Source organism: Hyaena hyaena, unplaced genomic scaffold, assembly GCF_003009895.1.
Source record: "Hyaena hyaena isolate Hyena2069 unplaced genomic scaffold, ASM300989v1 scaffold_21, whole genome shotgun sequence".
Taxonomy (NCBI): Eukaryota; Metazoa; Chordata; class Mammalia; order Carnivora; family Hyaenidae; genus Hyaena; species Hyaena hyaena.
The window spans coordinates 4,304,687-4,324,315 of record NW_024080653.1 but is presented as its reverse complement, the minus strand read 5'-3'; the positions used below and the strand labels follow the sequence as shown (position 1 = coordinate 4,324,315).

The following is a 19,629-nucleotide window of genomic DNA, read 5'->3' as shown; positions in this document are numbered from 1 at the left end:
GCCCGGGCCCACGTGACCGTGTGGGCGGGGCCTGACCCCACGTGACCGGGGCGGGGCGGGGCGGCGGACCGGGAGCCGCCGCCGCCATGCGCCGTCGGGGGCCGGCCTGCTGGGGGCTTCTGCTGGTGTTGGGGCTCTGCCGCGTGCACGGGGCGCGCCCCCGGAACGTGCTGCTGCTCCTCGGTGAGTGCGCCCCCCGCCAGCGGGCCCCGCGGCTCTCCCCGTCTGCCCTCTCTGCTGCCCCAGACCCTTCTCGGCCGGGTCCGCGCATCCAGCCCCCCACTCCTGCCCCCCTGGCTCCGACCCTGCACCGCGACGCGTGCCCGTAGCCCTGCGGGCCCCCAGCTCGGGCAGCTGGGTGGCCTAACAGAGCTCAGTGGTCCACAGCCCCCAGAGGGCATGCGATGGAGGATGAGCTGGGGCCCAAGTCCCCCGAGACGCGGCTGGGTGTGGGCGGGGGTGTCTCATCTCCCAGCTGGAAATCCTGTAAGTTTCCCCTTCCCTGTTCAGACCCGGGAGCGCTGTGGCCCAGCTCTCTCCTGGCTGAGAAGCGCAGCCCCCCTGCCCCCCAGCTGCCCTCTCCCCTAACCCTCTCCCCTCCCAGACATCCCAGTTCTTCTACCGCTCTGCCATTCACGAGACTTGGTGACCAGAGCGGGGCTGTCACAAGACAACCCTGTTCTTTCCTCTTTTGAGGTCTGGAGTTCAGCCAGATTCACACTTTCTGATAAACTTTGTGGTCTCCAACCCGCCCTTGAGCTGATTGTAACACCCAGCTCCCGAGGGCTCCTCCCTGCTGGGGACACGGGGGCAGAAGCCACATTTCCTGCAGGGTCTGCGCAGCCCAGGGCTGCCCGGTCACCCCGCTCGCTCTCCCGGCCACCTGAGTATCGCGTCTCGGGCATCGTGCCTCCCTGAGCACCAATCCCACCCGGTGTCACGCCTGCCTGCCGATGCCTTGCCCAGCTCTCGTGCGTGCCTGGTCGCGTTCCCCCTCGGGTGGGACGCCTGCGCAGATATCATGCCCGCGTGGGTCATGCCGCCTGGGCGTCACGTGCTGGGCACCAGTGGCCCAGCCCCCCACGGCCTCAGTGCCTCTGCCTTCCTCAGCGGACGACGGGGGCTTCGAGAGCGGTGCCTACAACAACAGCGCCATCGCCACGCCTCACCTGGACGGCCTGGCCCGCCGCAGCCTGGTCTTCCGCAATGCCTTCGCGTCCGTCAGCAGCTGCTCCCCCAGCCGCGCCAGTCTCCTCACCGGCCTGCCCCAGGTGAGGGCCGCAGGGGTGCGGGAGGAGGGCCTGTGCCTGCCCTCTCCAACCCGATCCCAGCCACGCGGGTTCAAGTATGGGCTGGGGGCACGGACTACCCAGCGCGAGCCCTCTCTGCTGCTCTGTGCGACCGTGAGCAGATCACAGCGCGCCTGTGCACCTCAGTCTTCCTACCTGTTACATGGGGTCTTGATAACACCTTGTTCGTGGGGTTCTAATGGGATTGGCCAAGCTTGTCCTTTATACAGAAGGCGGCTAGCAAGGTGCCTGGCACACACTCGTCCATGATTAACTCCTGGCACCGTGTCGTCCAGGAGCTTGACGTGTATGTAAACTTTTAGTCTGTATTTTGCGTGTGTGCTGGGATATGTATAGAGTAAAATTTACCATTTTAGCTCTTTTTAAAATTTTTTTTTTTAATGTTTCATTTATTTCTAGGAGAGAGAGAGAGAGAGACAGCATGAGCAGGGGAGGGTCAGAGAGAGAGGGAGTCACAGACTGAAACAGGCTCCAGGCTCTGAGCTGTCAGCACAGAGCCCGACGCGGGGCTCGAACCCACGAACCGCGAGATCATGACCTAAGCGAAAGTTGGTCGCTTAACCGACTAAGCCACCCAGGCGCCCCGAATTCTATACATATTTATTTTTTTTAATGTTTTATTTATTTCTAGGAGAGAGAGAGAGAGCGTGTGCAGGGAACAGTCAGAGAGAGAGGGAGTCACAGACTGAAACAGGCTCCAGGCTCTGAGCTGTCAGCACAGAGCCCGACGCGGGGCTCGAACCCACGAACCGCGAGATCATGACCTAAATGAAAGTCGGACGCTTAACCGACTAAGCCACTCAGGCGCCCCTTTTAGCTCTTTTTTAAAATACTTTTTAAATTCTTTTTAGATTTATTTTTGAGAGCACACCCGTGCAGGAGTGTGGGGGAGGGGCAGAGAGCGAGGGAGACAGAGGACCTGATGCGGGCTCTAGGCTGACTGTGCAGAGCCCAACACAGGGCTTGAACTCCTGAACCGGGAGATCATGACCTGAGCCAAAGTCAGAAACTTAACTGACGGAGCCCCCCAGGCGCCCTCATTTCAATCACTTTTAAGTGCGTGTGGCTCAGCGACACGTTATCGCGCAGCCTTCCATCCAGCTGCCTCCGGGACTTTATCACGTTCCCAAGGCGGAGCTCTGTGCCCACCAACACCCCGTCCCCTCCAGGCCCTGGTAACTTTTATTCTGCAGTCTCTGTGAACACACTTACTACACTATTTGTCCTGTGGGGACTGGCCGACTTCACCCAGTGCGCTGGCCTCGAGTAACGTCATAGCAGGTGTCTGAATGTCTTTCCCTGTCATGGCCGAAGCACTGAGGAATATTCTGTCATGCGGATACGGTGTATTTTTGCTTACTTGTTCATCTACGGACAGTGAGGTTTCTTCTACTCCTGACTATCGTGAGTAACGCTGTTATGAACTTGGGTACGTGAGTACTTACTCCTGATGTGTCACCCCGAGACACCATCTTCCGGGGAGCCAGTGTGCCCTGTGCATCCCCGTTGGAGAGAGCGAGGCCACGCGGAGGCACACGCTTCCTGGAACGTTAATCAGGCAGCTTTGTGTGAGCCGCGCTCCCGTCTGGGAGAGGGCTGCTCCAGCTTCCCTTCCGTCTTTCCGGTTTCGGTCTGTAACGTGTGCAGCTGTTCTTTTACGCTATTAAATATCCAGTTAATTGGGGTGCCTGGGTGGCTCAGTCAGTTAAGCGTCTGACTTCGGCTCAGGTCATGCTCTTACGGTTCACGGTTCAAGCCCCGCGTTGGGCTCCGTGCTGTTGGCACAGCGTCTGCTTGCCAATCTCTCTCTCACTCTCTCGCTCTCTTTCTCTCTCTCTCTGTGCCTCCACTACTCATGGTCTCTCCCTCAAAATAAATAAATGAACTTAAAATCCAGGTGAGAGCGGTTTGTCGCCCCCTTGCCCGCTGTCGCATGCGCGCGTAACGAAAAGCTGGAAAATCCAGGCAGATGAAAAAGAAGCAAACAAAAGCCACCTCTTGGGGCACATCTCTCCGAGTGTTGTATTCCCTGCTGACGTCACGGAAGGGACCCCGGGGAGAGGCCGTGGAATTCTCCCTGGGTGCTGCCCACCCGAGTCTAAGGGGGGAGCCCCGGGAGGGCTGGGCAGACGGGCGGTGGGGAGAGCGGCCCCGCCTCACACGCCTCTGTTGCAGCATCAGAACGGCATGTACGGCCTGCACCAGGACGCCCACCACTTCAACTCCTTCGACGAGGTGCAGAGTCTGCCGCGACTGCTCGCCCAGGCTGGCGTCCGCACAGGTGAGCGGCTTGCGCCACAGCGGGGTAGGGGCGAGCCCAGGGTCGCCGGCTCTGAACCCGAGGCCCAAGGCCTTTCCCCTGAGCCTGGTGTCCATGAGGTCAGGGCCGCAGCTGACCCCCGAATGGCCACGCCAGGGCAAGGGTCTTGGGGGGGAGCAGAAGGGGGCGGGATGCCTCAGGGGCTCTGGATGGCCTGTGTCCCCCTCTCCAGGCATCATTGGGAAGAAGCATGTGGGGCCCGAGCCCGTGTACCCGTTTGATTTCGCGTACACGGAGGAGAACAGCTCGGTCCTCCAGGTAGGACGGAACATCACCAGGATTAAGCTGCTCGTCCGGAAATTTCTGCAGACTCAGGATGACAGGTGCGAGGAGGTCCCCACCCCCTCACCCCTCACCCCCTGGGCCAGGTCTCCGCACAGTTAACACTTGATCCCAGAGTCTTTAGTTGGGGTTCTCGGAGACCCCAGGAGGAAGAACGGGGAAGGGGGAGAAGGTTCCAGATACTCAATCTGGTCAGAGGAAGAGGGGAGGGGACAGTCCTGGGGGTGTGTCCTCCTGAAGAATGGGGCTCCACTGAGTAGAAAGCCGGGTGGCAGCAGGCTGACCTCCAGCCTCAAGCCCCCACTCCCACCCCCCCAGCAGACCCTTCTTCCTCTACGTGGCCTTCCACGACCCCCACCGCTGTGGGCATTCGCAGCCCCAGTACGGGACCTTCTGTGAGAAGTTTGGCAGCGGGGAGAGTGGCACGGGGCGGATCCCAGACTGGACCCCCCAGACCTACAGCCCACAGGACGTGGTGGTAGGAGAGCCCCCGCCGCGCCTCGAGACGCCAGCTTACCCATCTCTTGCCTCCTAAGTCCAGGGGGACTTGGCAGCCTGGGCCCGGGTGTGTGACGTCAGCACGTTAGGGAAGCGCCCCTCTGACCCACTGGGTCCGGTCCCCATCCGTGGGGCCCGTGGGGCCCGTGGGGCCAGCAGACAGCAGTGTTGATGCGGGGCGGGGGGGCTGATGGAGTGCTCCCTGGCAGACCCGGGTTCAGGCCCTGGGAGGAGGCTGGCCCCTCGTCTCCCTCCCCCCCGGTTCCGGGACGGACCACCCCTCCCCCAACCGTGTGCTCTAGCCTGGCTTTGCGGCCACCTGCCCCTCCAGGTGCCCTACTTCGTCCCTGACACTCCCGCGGCCCGAGCCGACCTGGCCGCCCAGTACACCACCATCGGCCGCATGGACCAAGGTGGGTCCCCGTTCTGACCAGAGGACCGAGGTCTGTGTCGGCAGGGCCGTGGCCCCCCGCTCTGGGTCACAGAACAGCCTTGCTTCTTCCAGCGTCAGGTGGCCCCGGTGTCCCTTGGCTCGTGGCTGCCTCCCCCCAGTCCCTGCCCCCGGCCTCCCACGGCCTCTGGTGCATCTATGCTGTGCCTGTCGTCCCGACGCTTGTCGTAGGCCCCAGGGCCCTCTGGGCACCTCAGGAGGCTCTCCTGCAGATCCGTGGTAGCGACACCTATAAAGTCCCCTTAACCAAACGAGGTCACGTTCTGGGTTCTGGTGGGTTTTCCTCACAGGGGCCACCGTTCGGCCACTACAGGAAGTTGGAGCCTTTATCATTTGGTGCCATTAGCGGGTGGTGACCTGGGAAGGGGCAGGTGTAGGGGGCTCCTGTCTTGCCTCTGTCGTCCCATGAAGTCCCTGCTACCCACGCTGGGCAGGCAGGAGATTCCAGAAGACAAACCACTGCAGGGCCACGGATGTGCTGAGGGATGGCCGGTGTGCTCCAGGACGGGGTGCTGGGGAGGGGCGGGGGGCGGGGGGGGATGGCAGGGGCGTGAGGTCCAGCAGGTGGATGGAGAAATGTGTGAGTGCCTGTGCACCCACACCCCTCCACGCCCGTCCGTGGCTGAGCTCTGCTGTCCCTCCGCACCCGCGTCCGTGGCTGAGCTCTGCTGTCCCTCCGCACCCGCGTCCGTGGCTGAGCTCTGCTGTCCCTCCGCACCCCCAGGGATTGGACTCGTGCTCCAGGAGCTGCGCGAAGCAGGTGTCCTGAATGACACCCTGGTGATCTTCACGTCGGACAACGGGATCCCCTTCCCCAGTGGCAGGACCAACCTGTACTGGCCAGGCACTGCCGAACCCTTGCTGGTGTCGTCCCCAGAGCACAGGAAACGTTGGGGCCAGGTCAGCGAGGCCTACGTGAGCCTCCTAGGTACGGCTCTGCGGCTCACGTGGGAGGGTAGGGGAGGGGAAAGGGGGACCTGCCGTGTCCAGACCACACTCTACACCCATGGTCTACACCCACGGTCTTACGTGGTTCCCACACCACCTGGACAGGGAAGGGACGGCCACCCCCTTCTACAAATGCAGAAATGAGGATCAGAGAGGTAAGGTGAGTTGCTCAAGGTCACACAGCTTGTAAGAGTCAAGATGGGATTCTAGCCTTGGTCTCGCTGCCTTTGAGACTAGCCTGCTGGCAAGCATCAGAGCCGCCTGGAGTGCTTGGTAATGGCCACGTGGCAGACTCCGTCCCCAGAGCGTCCAAGAATTTGCATTGCTGATGAGTTCCTAAGTGACACTGGGGGAGCCGACTTTGAGGGGCCAGGGCAGCAGGGGCCACACACAACTTGGGGCCCACATCTCCCTTTGCCCCAAAGCACAGGTTCCGCAGCACTGCGGCCACAGCACAGGACAGGAATAGATGAAGCCCTCCGTGGGGGCTTTCTTACCGATCGAGAAGATTTGACCAGGATGCCTAGTATTACCCAGCCGGGGCCAGGCCCTAAACCATTAAAGGCATCACGTCCTTCAGTTTTGGGGCGACGCTGGCAGGTCGGGCCCACCGCAGCTTCTCGGGGCTGAGCAAGGTGGCCCACCAGCGTTCAAGAGAGGCCTGGATCCAGCCCGTCTGTGGTGGGGGCTCTTGTGCCCTCAAGGGCCACCGTGCCAAGATCCCACCTCCTTTGCAGACCTCACACCCACCATCTTGGATTGGTTCTCCATCCCTTACCCGAGCTATGCCATCCTCGGCTCGAAGACTGTCCGGCTCACCGGCCGGTCCCTCCTGCCGGCACTGGAGGCGGAGCCCCTCTGGGACACCGTCTTTGGCAGCCAGAGCCACCACGAGGTCACCATGGCCTACCCCATGCGCTCCGTGTACCACCGGACCTTCCGCCTTGTGCACAACCTGAACTTCAAGATGCCCTTTCCCATCGACCAGGACTTCTACGTGTCGCCCACCTTTCAGGACCTCCTGAATCGCACCACGGCCGGCCAGCCCACGGGCTGGTACAAGGACCTCCATCACTACTACTACCGGGATCGTTGGGAGCTCTATGACAAGAGCCAGGACCCCCACGAGACCCAGAACCTGGCCGCCAGCCCTCGCTACGCCCAGGTTCTGGAACTGCTCCAGACCCAACTGGCCAAGTGGCAGTGGGAGACCCATGACCCCTGGGTGTGTGCCCCCGACGGCGTCCTGGAGGAGAAGCTGTCCCCACAGTGCCGGCCACTCCACAATGAGCTGTGAGGGTGGCCGGGGGCACGTGGGAGGCCTCCCCAGACCCGGCCCCCACCTTTCCAGCCAATGTGGAGGAAGGGGCAGGGATGACAGCATCCCGTCTGAGGAGGGCTCTCTCTGATGCTGGGGTCGTTGCTGCCACTGCCCTGACCGGGGAGTGGTGGGCGTGCGCCCCAGTCCCTTCCTCCCCCCGTGGGGGTGGGGACGTGGCTGTCCTGGTGTCTGAGTCATGTCTCAGCACAGGACCTCCAGGGGTCCGGGAACAGGGCGGGATCCCCAGCCCGTGACAGGTGGGGATGGCCTGGGCGAGGGGGCCTTGTCTTCTGGGTTCAGTTGGGGACCTGCCAATGAAGGGCCTGGGACCTGGGGCTTAAGACCTTCGTTCCTTGGAGCCCACGGATGTCCCTGCACCCTTCACCCAAGGAGATGGGGCTCCCAGGGGCCTCGTGGGTGGTGGCGGGTCCAAACCACACTCTGTGGGAGCCCAGCGTCCGGCTTTTATCAGTCTGTGGCCTTTAAAAAGTGTTTGAACAGGGGCGCCTGGGTGGCTTAGTCGGTTAAGCGTCTGACTTTCGCTTAGGTCATGATCCCGTGGTTTGTGGGTTCGAGCCCCGCGTCGGGCTCTGTGCTGACTGCCAGCTCAGAGCCTGGAGCCTGTTTCAGTCTGTGACTCCCTCTCTCTCTGACCCTCCCCTGCTCATGCTCTCTCTCTCTCTCTCTCCTAGAAATGAATAGAACATTAAAAAAAAAAAAATGCATAGTTAATAATCTGTAGAGCAACCACTACGATAATTTCAGCACCCTAACTTTGAAGGCCATGGTTGAATGTGTGTTGNGACTCCCTCTCTCTCTGACCCTCCCCTGCTCACGCTGTCTCTCTCTCTCCTAGAAATAAATAAAACATTAAAAAAAAAATTAAAAAAAAAAAAAAGTGTTTGAACAACGCTTGGGGGTGTTTTGCTTCCTTTCCTTTGCCCCATGGTCAAGTTCCCGACCCCGGCTGGGTTTCCATCAGGCTGATGACTCGTGGCAGGCTCGCTTCCCGAGCGCCGGCTTTCGTTCCATGGTCTGTATGGCAAAGCTCACCCTCTGTGAATGTCCAAGTGTAAAGACCCCCAGCCTGTGGCTCGGGTGGTTTTGTCCGTCTGGAAGCCAGCGTGGCAACACACCTGTTGCTTGTAGATGCTCCTGACCTGCCCAGAAGGCGGGGCTTTTCCCTCCAGTGGCCTCGGCTCCTGCTGCCCTTCCCTCCCTGCTGACTCCGTCCCAGGAGCGTAGGGAGAGAGCCACGGTCCAGGTCACTGTAAAAGCTTTATTTCAATAAAATACACGAAAGTTCACATTCTGACCGTGTCTGTGATAACGGCGGCCTGAGTTCCGCCTGAGGCGTTCCGACCCAGCCGCTGCTGCCAGAATTCTGTTCGGTCTGCGACTGAGGCAGAGCTCGGTGGTGAGGGGACCCCGGGGGGCCTTGCCCGAGCCTCACCCGAGCGTCTCCTGAGCTCTGGAGGTGGGGTGAAGGTGCTTTCCTCTGGACAAGGAGCTGCGGGGGTGCCCGCCTAGTGGGGTGCAGTTCCCAGGCTCAGGGGAACGAAGCTGGCATTTGCACGACGTGTGTGTGGAAGGCTTCTCCAGGACCCCCAGGGGGCCCCGGACCCGCCAGGCACCGCTGAAAATACTGTTTCTGTCACCGGGACACCAGGCACACATCTCTCTAAACTGGAGTCCCGAGGGATGTGTCAGCCGTCAGGAGCTGAGAAAGTCAGGATGACACGAGGGGGTTGGGAGGGACCGCGGGGGGCCTCAGGGCCACCAGGCTGCTGCCACCATGGCTTTGGAACGAGCCCTTTGGCATTGAAATGCAAAAGGGAAGTGCAGGATTCGGGTCCGACGGGTGGCCTGCAGCCCTGGGAGGGCTCGGGGGACGCCCCACCGCGGACGTGCTCTCGGGGCCTGTGGTTCAGACCACGCGGAGCCGTGGAGGAGAAGATGGTCCAGATGCCCAGCGTGCGCTGCCCGTGGTGCAGGTTCAAGGGTGGACCCCGGTGAGAGAGGGGAGCAGATGCCCGCAGAGCTGGGCCTGTCGGGTGAGCACCCCCAAGGCTGTGCCTGCGAGGCCCCGAGCCCGAAGCACAGGACCACGTGATCAGGGACTCCCGTGGGGACTCGGAGGTCCCACACTTCCTGGTGGGACCTGAGGGGGCGTCAGCGGGGGCTCTGCTCTGCCCACACCACCTTCTTCTGTTCGTCCACGATGGCCAAGCGGACGCAGCCCACCAGGGTCTCCAGGTCGCTCCAGCCGTCGGGGGCCAGGCTGCCGTACAGACAGGGCACCTGGTCCAGCTCTCTCTCCTCCCGCCGGCTCACCTCCAGGAGCTGCTCCTCCGAGGTACCGAGCCGCTGCAGGGCCTTCCTGCACACGTGGGACACGGAGGGCCACGGTCAGTAGGAGTTCCGGGGGACCCGCTTTGGGGGTCCACGTGCCTCGTAAGGAAGACGGGAGTCGGGCCCCGGGTGACACTGCACTGGTGGGGGCGCGGGCTCTCGTTTACAGCCTCAGATACAAACTGTAAGGGGGCCACACCCCAACTGCGCATACCCCAGCCAACACCCTGGCAGCCTTAGTCAAGCCTGATGCCAGGCCTCCCTCCCCGTCTGGGCTGCTCCTGGGGGTAGGGCTGCCAGTGCCTTGTCCACCAGGGGCTGGCACAGGTGAGGCCTGGAGACCCCAGGCACGTGGCACCAGATTCAGAGCCACTGCGAGCCTGCGGGGCACACCTACTTGAGCTTCCTTGCTGCCTTCTCGTTGACGGGAATGTGGACGATGATGGGGAAGATCTCCATCCTGTGCAGGGCACACACGCTGTCCAGCCGGACGTCCAGCAGGGCATGGGTGTTCTTCAGGGGAGAGGGGAGACGGCCCAAGGCCCTTGGCCTCAGAGGCAGCGAGAGGAGCCCACACCCAGGAGGGGGCGGCGGGAAGAGAATGTCGTGGTACGAGGGCACTTGCTGTACAATCTTAAGTCTGTCCCTCTGGGTTTTCACTGGCAGAATCTAGGAACTACGAGCCGCTGGGGTTGAGAGAGACTTTGTGGGGGGCCGGCACCCTCGGGGTCAGAAGGCTCCGTCAGCCTCTGTGGGGGGGGGTTCAGGGGGGCATCTGCCTCCGGCTCACAGCTGGGCCTGCCCATCTTACGTCCCCATCAAACTGCATGGTTCAGGGTGAACTGCCTTTCATGTATTTGTTTGAGCCTTAAATTAGTATGGAGGCTTATCTCCATTTTATTCCTCGTTTTAACAAATATTACTCAACGTTGCCTGTGCCGAGGAATCCGGCTCAGGGAGGTTAGTGGATCCCAGACGGCAGAGACAGGGCTCCATCCTTCTGCGCTACGCCCTCTGCACACTGAGCACCGGCACGGGGTGCCCCTGGCCTGCAGGTGGGCCACCAGCATCTCTCCAATCTCAAGGTCAGTTCTTCCCACCCTATCCCACCACCATCCACTGGAGATGGGGTCCCCAAACCCCCAGAGCAGCCCCTGCCCCGCCCATTACCTTTTCCATGAGGGACTCAACAGCCTGGCGGGTCACCCAGTAGCGGCCACCGGATGCCTCCTTCTCCTGGATGATGTCCCCCCTCTGGCTGGAGGCATCGTACTCCTCCTGGCTCAAGTACTCTGAAGGTGACAGCAGATGGGGACATCAGGCACCCAGCTCTGCAAGGTCCCGAGGGAGCTCCGTGCTGAAAGCTCTCACCCCCGTGCCCCCCCCCCCCCGAGCTCTGGGGAATGCTCTGCCTAGCGTGGCCTCTGTGTAAACCTGGCCCTGCTCTTCACACTCAGAGGAGTCTGTGCTCTGCACGTGCACCTTCAACCGTCAGTCATGTGCTGGGCCAGTGCCAGGATGCGGGGGGATGGATGGAAGGAAGGGGGGAAGGAAGGGAGGAAGGGTGTGGCTAACCCCCTCCCCCATCACCCCCAAGCTCCAAACATGCACGTCCAGCTTCTCACCCCTAGAAAGCCCTCAGAGCCCACAGGTCAGAGCTCCTCAGCCAGGGGCTGGGGCCCCCCAAGCAAGACCAGCCAATGTCGGCAGGCATTTTGGGCTGTCACAGCTCAGGGGGAGGGGGTGCTACCGTCATCTGGTGGGTGGAGGCCAGGGACATTGCTCAACACCCTCCCACGCCTGGGTGGGGCCCCAGCACAGAGAGTGAGGCCGCCCCACCCTACGGTCAGTGCCCAGGTGGAAAGCCCTTGCCCGGAACAAACTAGTCAAAACACACCCCACTTCTGCCACTCTCGGTTTTGACACCCATTCTCCGGAGTCAGAGTCGTGCCCCCAAAGCACTCCCACAGTCAGGCGACCCCAGCCCGCGGAGAGCCCTTCTCTAAGGCCTTGCCTCCCCAGCGTGGCCGCGCCTGCAGCCGCCCTGGCCCCAGGGGCCCGGAGCCCCCTGCGCGTCTGCACACTCTGCTCGCTCACGGACTCCTACCCGACCGTCAGAGCCCCGTGCGGCACGCCTTCTCTGAAGAACCTGACTCCCTCTCAGGCCGCCCGTGCAGCCAACACCCGGTGGCCTGCGGCGGCATCAGGAGGCTGTCTCCAGCTCCCTGCACAGAGCCTGGCACACGGCCGCTGCCCACGAGAGGAGCCCACCGGCGGGCCCCGTGCCCTCTGTGCGTTCCTGGGGGTAGTGCAGAGCCGAGCCGTGAGCGGATGAGTGAAAGCTCCCACAAAGCCTGTGTCCTGCTCTCCAACCTCAGAACCATCTTTTCTGCTGTGTGGATGCTCAGACGCTGTCCCCTGGATCCCGGAGCCCAGAGGGCGGGTTCCTCTCAGTGACTCTCCACTGAGCAGCTCTGGACGTGAGCAGGTGGGAGGAGCCCTTCGGTGCCCCCGCCCAGAGGTGGGTGGGGCCCTTCAGTGTCCCTGCCCCAGAGGTGGGTGGAGCCCTTCGGTGGTCCTGCCCCGGTTCTGTACAAACCTATCTGTCAGCAGGGACTGCGCTGGATTGAATAGCATCCCCCAAAATGCATGGCCTGGAGCCTCAGAATGCGAGCTTATTCGGAAATAGGGTATTTGCAGATGTGATTAGTTACGATGAATTCATCATGGAGCAAGACGGGCCCTAAAGACTGGTTCCTTATAAGGAGACTGTGTGAGGGGCCCCGGGGTGGCTCAGGTGTTAAGCATCGACTCTTGGTTTCAGCTCAGGTCACGATAGTACCGTTTGTGAGCTTGATCCCTGCACCTGGTTCTGCACTGACAGCAAGGAGCCTGCTTTGGATTCTCTCTCTCCCTCTCTCTCTCTGCCTCTCCCCCCTCTCGCACTCTCTCTAAATAAATAAATAAACTAAAAAAGAAAAAGAAAAGACTGAGGACAGAGACACAGAGAGGGAGGTCACATGACAAGGAGGGAGAGACTGCAGTGACACAGACACAATCCGGGCCCCCAGGGCTGTGCCCCCCCCCCCCCGGGAAGCCAGAAGAGGAAAGGAGTCCCTCCCCTTAAAGCCTCTGGGTGGGGGCTGGGGCAGCCCAGAGACACCGGGACCTCTGCCTCCTGGACTGCGTCACCTGGGAGAATACACCCCTGCCGTTCCGAGTGCCCCAACCTGTGGTCCCTTGTCACAGCAGCGCCAGGACGCTCACGCAGTAGCCTCCTGGAAATCGCTCTGCCACCTGACAGACGGGTGGGGCTCCCAGGCAACAGCGTACCTGCGGCGCACTTCTTGAACCCCTGGAGGAAGCACAGCTTCTCGCTCAGGATCCTGCCGACCACCCTGGGCACGAAGAGCACGGGCCGGGGCCGGCCGGGCCTGTGGGGGCACACCAGGCTGTAGGGCACCAGGGTGAAGCAGCTCTCCGCCCAGAAGCAGGCGGTGGAGGTGGAGGGCTCTGCGGTGGAGAGCAGGGTGAGGGGCCGGGCCGGGCAGGGCGGCTCACCAGCCCCCGCGGCCCAGGATGCACTGTGTCAGCCTGGGGCTCCTGCCGGGACACGGGAGCACCCTCCGCTCCCACCAGCGACACCCGCCTCCCACACGGGCTGCTGGCGGCTCCTTGCGCCCTTTGATTTGAGGGCCCTCCAGGCGCAGCTCCGCAGGCCCACGGCGGGAAAGAGAAACAGTTCTCTGCCTTCCCCACGGTCGGCCTGCCCCCTGGCTCGGGGTCCTCGCCCTTGCTGGACGCACAGCACCAGGCCTTCCCTCCCTCCGGATCCTGTCTCCAGCAGCCGTGTTACGCACCCAAAAAACCTTCCAGAAAGAAGAAAACTCACTCTAACAATCCACTTCCACTGTCTTCATTTGCACGGTTTGACCTGATCGGGGGGTGTGCCGTGCTGACCTCTGTTACGACCTCCCACCCACGCCTGGCATGAGGGGGCCATCAAGGAGCCCCTTGATCCGCACCTTCCAGCCTGCCGCGCTCCAGCAGGGCCCCGTCAAAGGATGAGCACAGGGGGCCAGCCTTGGTTCTGTCCACGCTGAGACGGACCAGCTTCTGGGGTCCCCCGGAAGACTGCTGGAGGGGGCGGAGGGACGCGAGGTGTCTGTGCCGTCTGCACACGGCCAGGCCCCGGCCCCTAGAGCACCAGGCTGTGCTCACCCAACAGCTGGGTGGTGCAGCCCCACGCCAGAGAGAGGGCGGGAGATGAAGGGGGGCAGAGGCCCTGAGCAGGGCGCCCACAGAGAGGCAGGACTGCCTGAGGCAGGAGGGAAGGGCAGGGGCCCCCACGGCCGCCCTGCCCAACCCCGGGAACCTGGCCTAGCTCCCTGCCCGGGCGCAGCTGTGGGCTCCACGTCAGGCCCTCGGAGGGAAGGGATGGGGTGCAGACAGGCAAACGGGATGAACTGGGAGTGTGGCAGAGGGCAGGTGTGACCTATCTGCACACATTAGAGGAACTTGCAGGCTGGGTGCCACGTGCAGACCCAGGTGACCGCTGGAGGGCCCCCCAGGGAGAAACACGCCAGGGGTCACGCCCGTGGGGTCAACAGGCCACCCCAGATGGGGTCAGGGCCCTCCAGGTGGGACCCACCGGCAGATCATGTGACCGGGGAGGAGGCGGGCCAGGGGAGAGAGGCAGGGCCCGCCGTAACAGCGGCCTGTGTCAGGGATGAGGTTGCCCGTCTCGCCCCCTCACCTTGCGGGCACCCAGTCCCACCTCACCTTGCGGGTGACCGTACTCTGCTGTGCCATGTCCTGGATCAGGGCGATGAGCAGCTGCTGAGCCCTGTGCAGAGGAGCACAGCCCTGACCCAGGGGCAGGGAGGCCCCTCCCAGTGCCCCAGAGCACCGCCGTGGCCCCAGGAAGCAGCCCTCGGCTCCAGTGGCCACTGCGGTCCGCTGGGGCTCTGGAAAACCCACAGAGCCCCGGCCCACCCCCGAGCTGCCAGTTGAGCTGTTCCGAGTCGGGGCCCGGGTGACTCAGGGTGGGCCAGGGTCTGGGCCACGTTCCAGAAGCTCGCCAGCCAGGTATGGCCACGGGTGAGAAGGCTACACGGTACCGGGCAAGTCGCCCGCGCTCTGTGTACTACGCTTGGTCCAGAACACGGTTCTCCGCAGGCGTGTTGTAGCTCCCAGGGAGGCCGACCCCTGTCCAGTTGGCCCAGGTCTGAGGGCGCCCCAGGATGCGGGGCTTGCTGAGCTCAAACCAACACAGTCCCGGACACACCAGGACACCCTGGGCTTTAATTGTCACAACTAGGGGGCAGAAGGACCGCTGACAGCTCAGCCCGATGTCACGTGGTCCTCAGTGCTCTCGGATGGAGGCCACCCTTCTCACAAAGAAACCCCACGTAAGCAGTAAGAGGGAGGGCGGCACATCGGGGGCTCCATCCACTTGGGGGCGTCTCGTCGCACCCGCCCTCTGCTCCTAGGCAGTGAAGGGAAGCTTGGGGAGACCACTCTTCCTCCCTGGCAGGAGGGTTCGTCCACGAGAAGCCAGGCCAGGCACCCCCGGCAGCGCCCCGGCCCAACCCGGGACAGCTGCTTACCGTGCGTAGTTGGGGACGGCGCCGTGCTCGGCGCCCTTCGTGCTATAGGGGCCCACGCGGTGGGCGTGCCAGCAGCCACGGCCCTGGAACATGGTGTCGGTGACGTGCAGGATGTCGTTGCACTGGGCCTGCAGCTCCCCCGCCGCCCGCGCCTCCAGGGCCAGGTTGACTCGGATGTAGAAGGAGTCCCCCGAGGTAGCCGCTTTGGCCTCCAGGTCCTGAACCAGCTTCTTATAACCTGATCAGAGATGAGCCTGGGGCTATGATCCCGCACGAGGAAAGGTCTGGAATGTGAGAGCAAGGGAGAAGGAAGGAACCCCCCACCCCCACCCCAGAGTCTTAGGAGCCGTTTCAGTGCTGGAGTCCGTGGGCAGGAGATTCCAGCCGCCCCGGGGTCCTCTGCCGACTGGGGGCACAGCCTGGTCCTGGGGTGGGCAGCAGGGCGGGCCTCCGTGCAGCCAGGGGCCCGCGGACACAGGACCCCGTGGCTCAAGTCTGCAGTGGTGGGCTCACGGGGCAGGTGGTGTGGGGGACTGTGTACCCTCCATGTTGACCTTCACAGACAGGCAGCAGAAGCCGTTCACCCTCTGGAGAAGTCCGACAGCCTTCTCCAGGGTGGTGCCCTGGAGGGTGGCCTTGAACGAGGACTCCGTCGCCTCATAATCCACCTGAGGGCAAATCACGGGTGTTGGGCCCTGTTGACCTGGATTCTGCCATCCCAGTCTGAGTACAGGTGTGTGCCCTACAGAAGGACCCACTCACCCTCCCAGCGTCCACACACACCCATCCCAGCCCTGGTCACCCGCCCTGTCTCAGGACATCCTGACGTCGGCGGCTCCGACTACACACATCCCCAACCCGAGAGTCAGCCACCATCCCTTCTCCTGATGCAGAAGGATGAGACTGGACCACTTTATGGCACCGCACACAAAAATAAATTCAGAAGGGATGAAAGACCTAAATGTGAGACAGGAAACCATCAAAATCGTATTGGAGAACACGGGCAACACCTCTCTGACCTCGGCCACAGCAACTTCGTACTAGACGCATTTCCAGAGGCAAGGCAAACAAAAGCAAAAATGAACTATTGGAACCTCATCAAGATAAAAAGCTTCTGCACAGGGAAGGAAACAATCAACAAAAGTAAAAGGCAGACTATGGAATGGGAGAAGACATTTGCAAATGACATATCAGATAAAGGGTTAGTATCCAAAATATATAAAGAACTGATGCAACTCAGTACCCAATAAAACAGAAACCCAGTTAAAAAATGGAATGGGAGAAGACATTTGCAAATGACATATCAGATAAAGGGTTAGTATCCAAAATATATAAAGAACTGATGCAACTCAGTACCCAATAAAACAGAAACCCAGTTAAAAAATGGGCAGAAAACATGAATTGACGTTTTTCCAAAGCAAACATCCAGATGGCCAACAGAAACATGAAAAGATGCTCAACATCGCTCAGCATCAGGGAAATACAAATCAAAACCACAACGAGATACCACCTCACACCTGTCAGAGGGGCTAAAATTAACGACTCAGGCAACAACAGATGTTGGCAAGGAGAAAGGAGATCCCTCTCGCACTGCTGGTGGGAATGCAAACTGGGGCGGCCGCTCTGGAGAACAGTGTGGAGGTTCCTCCGAAAGTTACAAATAGAACCTACCCTACAACCGAGCAATAGCACTACGGGTATTTACCCAAAGGATACAAAGATGCAGATCTGAAGGGTTACACGCACCAGATGTTCACAGCAGCATTATCAACTGTAGCCAAATTGTGGACACAGCCCAGGTGTCTATCCACTGATGAAATGGATGAAGAACATGTGGTTTATACACACACACACACACACACGCATGCCCAGAATGGAATATAACTCAGTATCAAAAAGAATGAAATCTTGGGGCGCCTGGGTGGCTTAGTCGGTTAAGCGTCCGACTCGGGCTCAGGTCATGATCTCGCGGTTCGTGGGTTCGAGCCCCGCGTCGAGCTGACAGCTCGGGGCCTGGAGCCTGTTTCAGTCTGTGACTCCCTCTCTCTCTGACCCTCCCCTGCTCACGCTGTCTCTCTCTCTCTCCTAGAAATAAATAAAACATTTAAAAAAAAAGAATGAAATCTTGCCATTTGCAACAACATGGATAGAACTAGAGGATTACGGTACTAAGCAACATAAATCAGTCAGAAGGACAGATGCCAGATGATTTCACTCATATGTGGAATTGAAGAAACAAAACAAAGGAGCAAAGGGAAAGAGAGAGAGACAAAAACCAAGAAACAGACTCTTAACTACAGAGAACACCCAGATGGTTACGAGGGGGTGGGTGAGGCAGGCGATGGGGAAGAAGGAGGGCACCTGTCGTGACGAGCCCTGGGTGACGTGTGGAGTCACTCTTTTGTCCCCCCGAAATTAATCTTACCCTGTATGTTAAGTAACTGGAAGTAAAATAAAACCTTAAAAGTAAATAACTAAATAAATAATAAAACATATATTACAACACGTTTTCAGGCCGTTAGACCTGAACTGGCCCCATTTGGATGCCAGGACTGTCTCCCCAAACATCATAAAGGGCTCCTGTCGCTTTAACCACAAGGTAGGCTGATGACTGAGAATCTTAAGGGGCCCGTTAGGGATGTGAGGAAGGGCCACTCGCACACGTGTGTGTGTGTGTGTGTGTGTGTAAAACACACTCCCGCCAGCAACTCCTGCCCCTTGCACCAGAGCAGGGACGAGGTTGCGGGGCCCCCACCCCACCTCCCATCCCCCGCCCCTGGCTCACCCCTGGGGGAACCGCCCACGGGAACAGGACGACTCTGTCCACTTTCAGGCCACGTCCACGTCACCTTCCTGCCCACGTATTCACTTGACAATAATTAGGTAAGTGGTGAATTTGTGGGTTTTGCAGTTTAATGAATATTTTCCAATAAAAAAGCTTTTTTAAATGCCCCCGATGAATCCTATGTTAGTGTCACGTGCATTTTACTACACTCACACCAAGCGGTCAGCACAGTAGGGAAACAAAGGCCCCGACCCCAGAACAGGCCTGGGTCTTCGTCACATGGCCGTAGCCTCGAGCGAGTGGAGCCTCAGCCTGAGAGCTGAAATGTCCCCGTCCGGTCAGAGCTGTGCTGCCGACCCCGCTGGGTCCTGGGGGCTCGAGGCCCGGTGCCACACTCACCATCATGATCTGGGTGCCCGGCCGCAAGGCCATCTCGTCCGCTGCCGAGCCTGGGGCCACCCGGTGAATGAAGATGCCCGAGAGGTTGCCGCCAATGATGCTTATCTGCTCCAGCAACGCGTCCCCCTGGAAGGCCAGCACGGTGACCTGGCTCAGGAGCTTGCGGGCTGGCCTCCTCCGCACTGGGACGCTGCTGCGGGAGGGGAGGTGACAGAGCCCACGAGCCACCCAGAGCCGGAAGTCAGGAAGGGCCCTGTCCCCACCGGCCCCAGCATTCTGGAATTCTCACCACCTAGCCACCACCCCCTCCTCAGAAAGGCTGTCATTTCCCAACAGTGATAGGACATGGTCCTCACTCCGCCCTGCCACCGGCTGGCCCCAGCGCCCCCTCCCCCGCCGTCTCCCCCCCGCACCGCTCACCTGACAGGGAGGCCCCCAGAGGACGGCGGCTGCAGGCTGCTCTCACACCCAGGGAGGTCTGGACGCAAGCAGAGGGCTCAGACACTGGCCAGGCCAGCCCCCGAGGTCACCCCTCCTGACCGAGCTTCTGCTCACCTGGGCAACCTCCCCCCCCCAACGCTTAGCCGCCCCCCCCCCAACACTGGTCTGTCTCTTTCTGCTGAGGCCGAACCTCCTCTTCCTCTTCCCTCTCTCGCTGCTTAGAACCTTAGTTTCCGGGCTCTGTGCTGACAGCTCAGAGCCTGGAGCCGGCTTCAGATTCTTCAGATTCTGTGTCTCCCTCTCTCTCTGACCCTCCCCTGCTCACGCTGCCTCTCTCTCTCAGAAACAAATAAAAAAACATTTTAAAAAATAAAATAGGGGCGCCTGGGTGGCTCAGTTGGTTAAGCATCCGACTTCGGCTCAGGTCATGATCTCACGGTTCGTGGGTTCAAGCCCCACGTCGGGATCTGTGCTGACAGCTCAGAGCCTGGAGCCTGTTTCAGATTCTGTATCTCCTTCTCTCTCTGACCCTCCCTGTTCATGCTGTCTCTCTCTCTGTCTCTGTCTCTCAGAAATAAATTTAAAAAAAAATAAAAAAATAAAAAATAAAAATAAAATAAAATAAAATAAAAGAACCTTGGTTTCCTCTTCCCCCAAACAGCAGTGGGGATTGACCTACACGGTGTCCTATGTGATAGCTGAGTAGCCAACATTGTACAGGACAGGACAGCTGGGGTCTGGATTTCTGGCTACATTAAAAATCAAATCCACGGTGGGCAGAGTGAGTGAAATAGGAGACGGGGGAATGAAGTGCGCTTGTGATGCGCACTGGGTGATTACAATAAAAACGGAAAATCAAGTCAAATCTGGCATAACCCTGGGCCCACATTTCCGCATGGATCTGCATTTCTGC

General features: G+C 60.4%; 2 protein-coding genes across 3 annotated transcripts in view; one reads left to right on the top strand and one right to left on the bottom strand.

The window, feature by feature from the left end:
• The first annotated feature begins 66 nt into the window (after positions 1-66).
• On the top strand, positions 67-7,619 carry SGSH (N-sulfoglucosamine sulfohydrolase). Its single transcript, XM_039226324.1, has 8 exons — positions 67-183; positions 1,111-1,271; positions 3,486-3,591; positions 3,803-3,953; positions 4,234-4,390; positions 4,742-4,823; positions 5,586-5,789; positions 6,547-7,619. The coding sequence occupies exons 1-8, from the start codon at positions 87-89 to the stop codon at positions 7,104-7,106; spliced, it is 1,518 nt and encodes a 505-aa protein (XP_039082255.1). The 5' UTR covers positions 67-86; the 3' UTR covers positions 7,107-7,619.
• Positions 7,620-8,338: 719 nt separating this feature from the next.
• The window catches only part of CARD14 (caspase recruitment domain family member 14), a 30,033-nt gene continuing 18,742 nt past the window's right edge, over positions 8,339-19,629 (bottom strand). Inside the window, exons 13-22 of one of the 2 annotated variants that reach the window (XM_039226322.1) lie at positions 18,696-18,753; positions 18,276-18,465; positions 15,633-15,759; positions 15,092-15,329; positions 14,265-14,328; positions 13,508-13,619; positions 12,816-12,995; positions 10,653-10,774; positions 9,880-9,995; positions 8,339-9,510 (exon numbers count right to left, since the gene is read on the bottom strand). In XM_039226322.1, coding sequence (XP_039082253.1) covers positions 9,303-9,510; positions 9,880-9,995; positions 10,653-10,774; positions 12,816-12,995; positions 13,508-13,619; positions 14,265-14,328; positions 15,092-15,329; positions 15,633-15,759; positions 18,276-18,465; positions 18,696-18,753 — 1,415 coding nt within the window. In that variant the 3' untranslated portion in view covers positions 8,339-9,302. Of the gene's footprint in view, positions 9,511-9,879; positions 9,996-10,652; positions 10,775-12,815; positions 12,996-13,507; positions 13,620-14,264; positions 14,329-15,091; positions 15,330-15,632; positions 15,760-18,275; positions 18,466-18,695; positions 18,754-19,629 lie in introns of those variants that run through there. The other variant, XM_039226323.1, reaches the window with a different exon arrangement.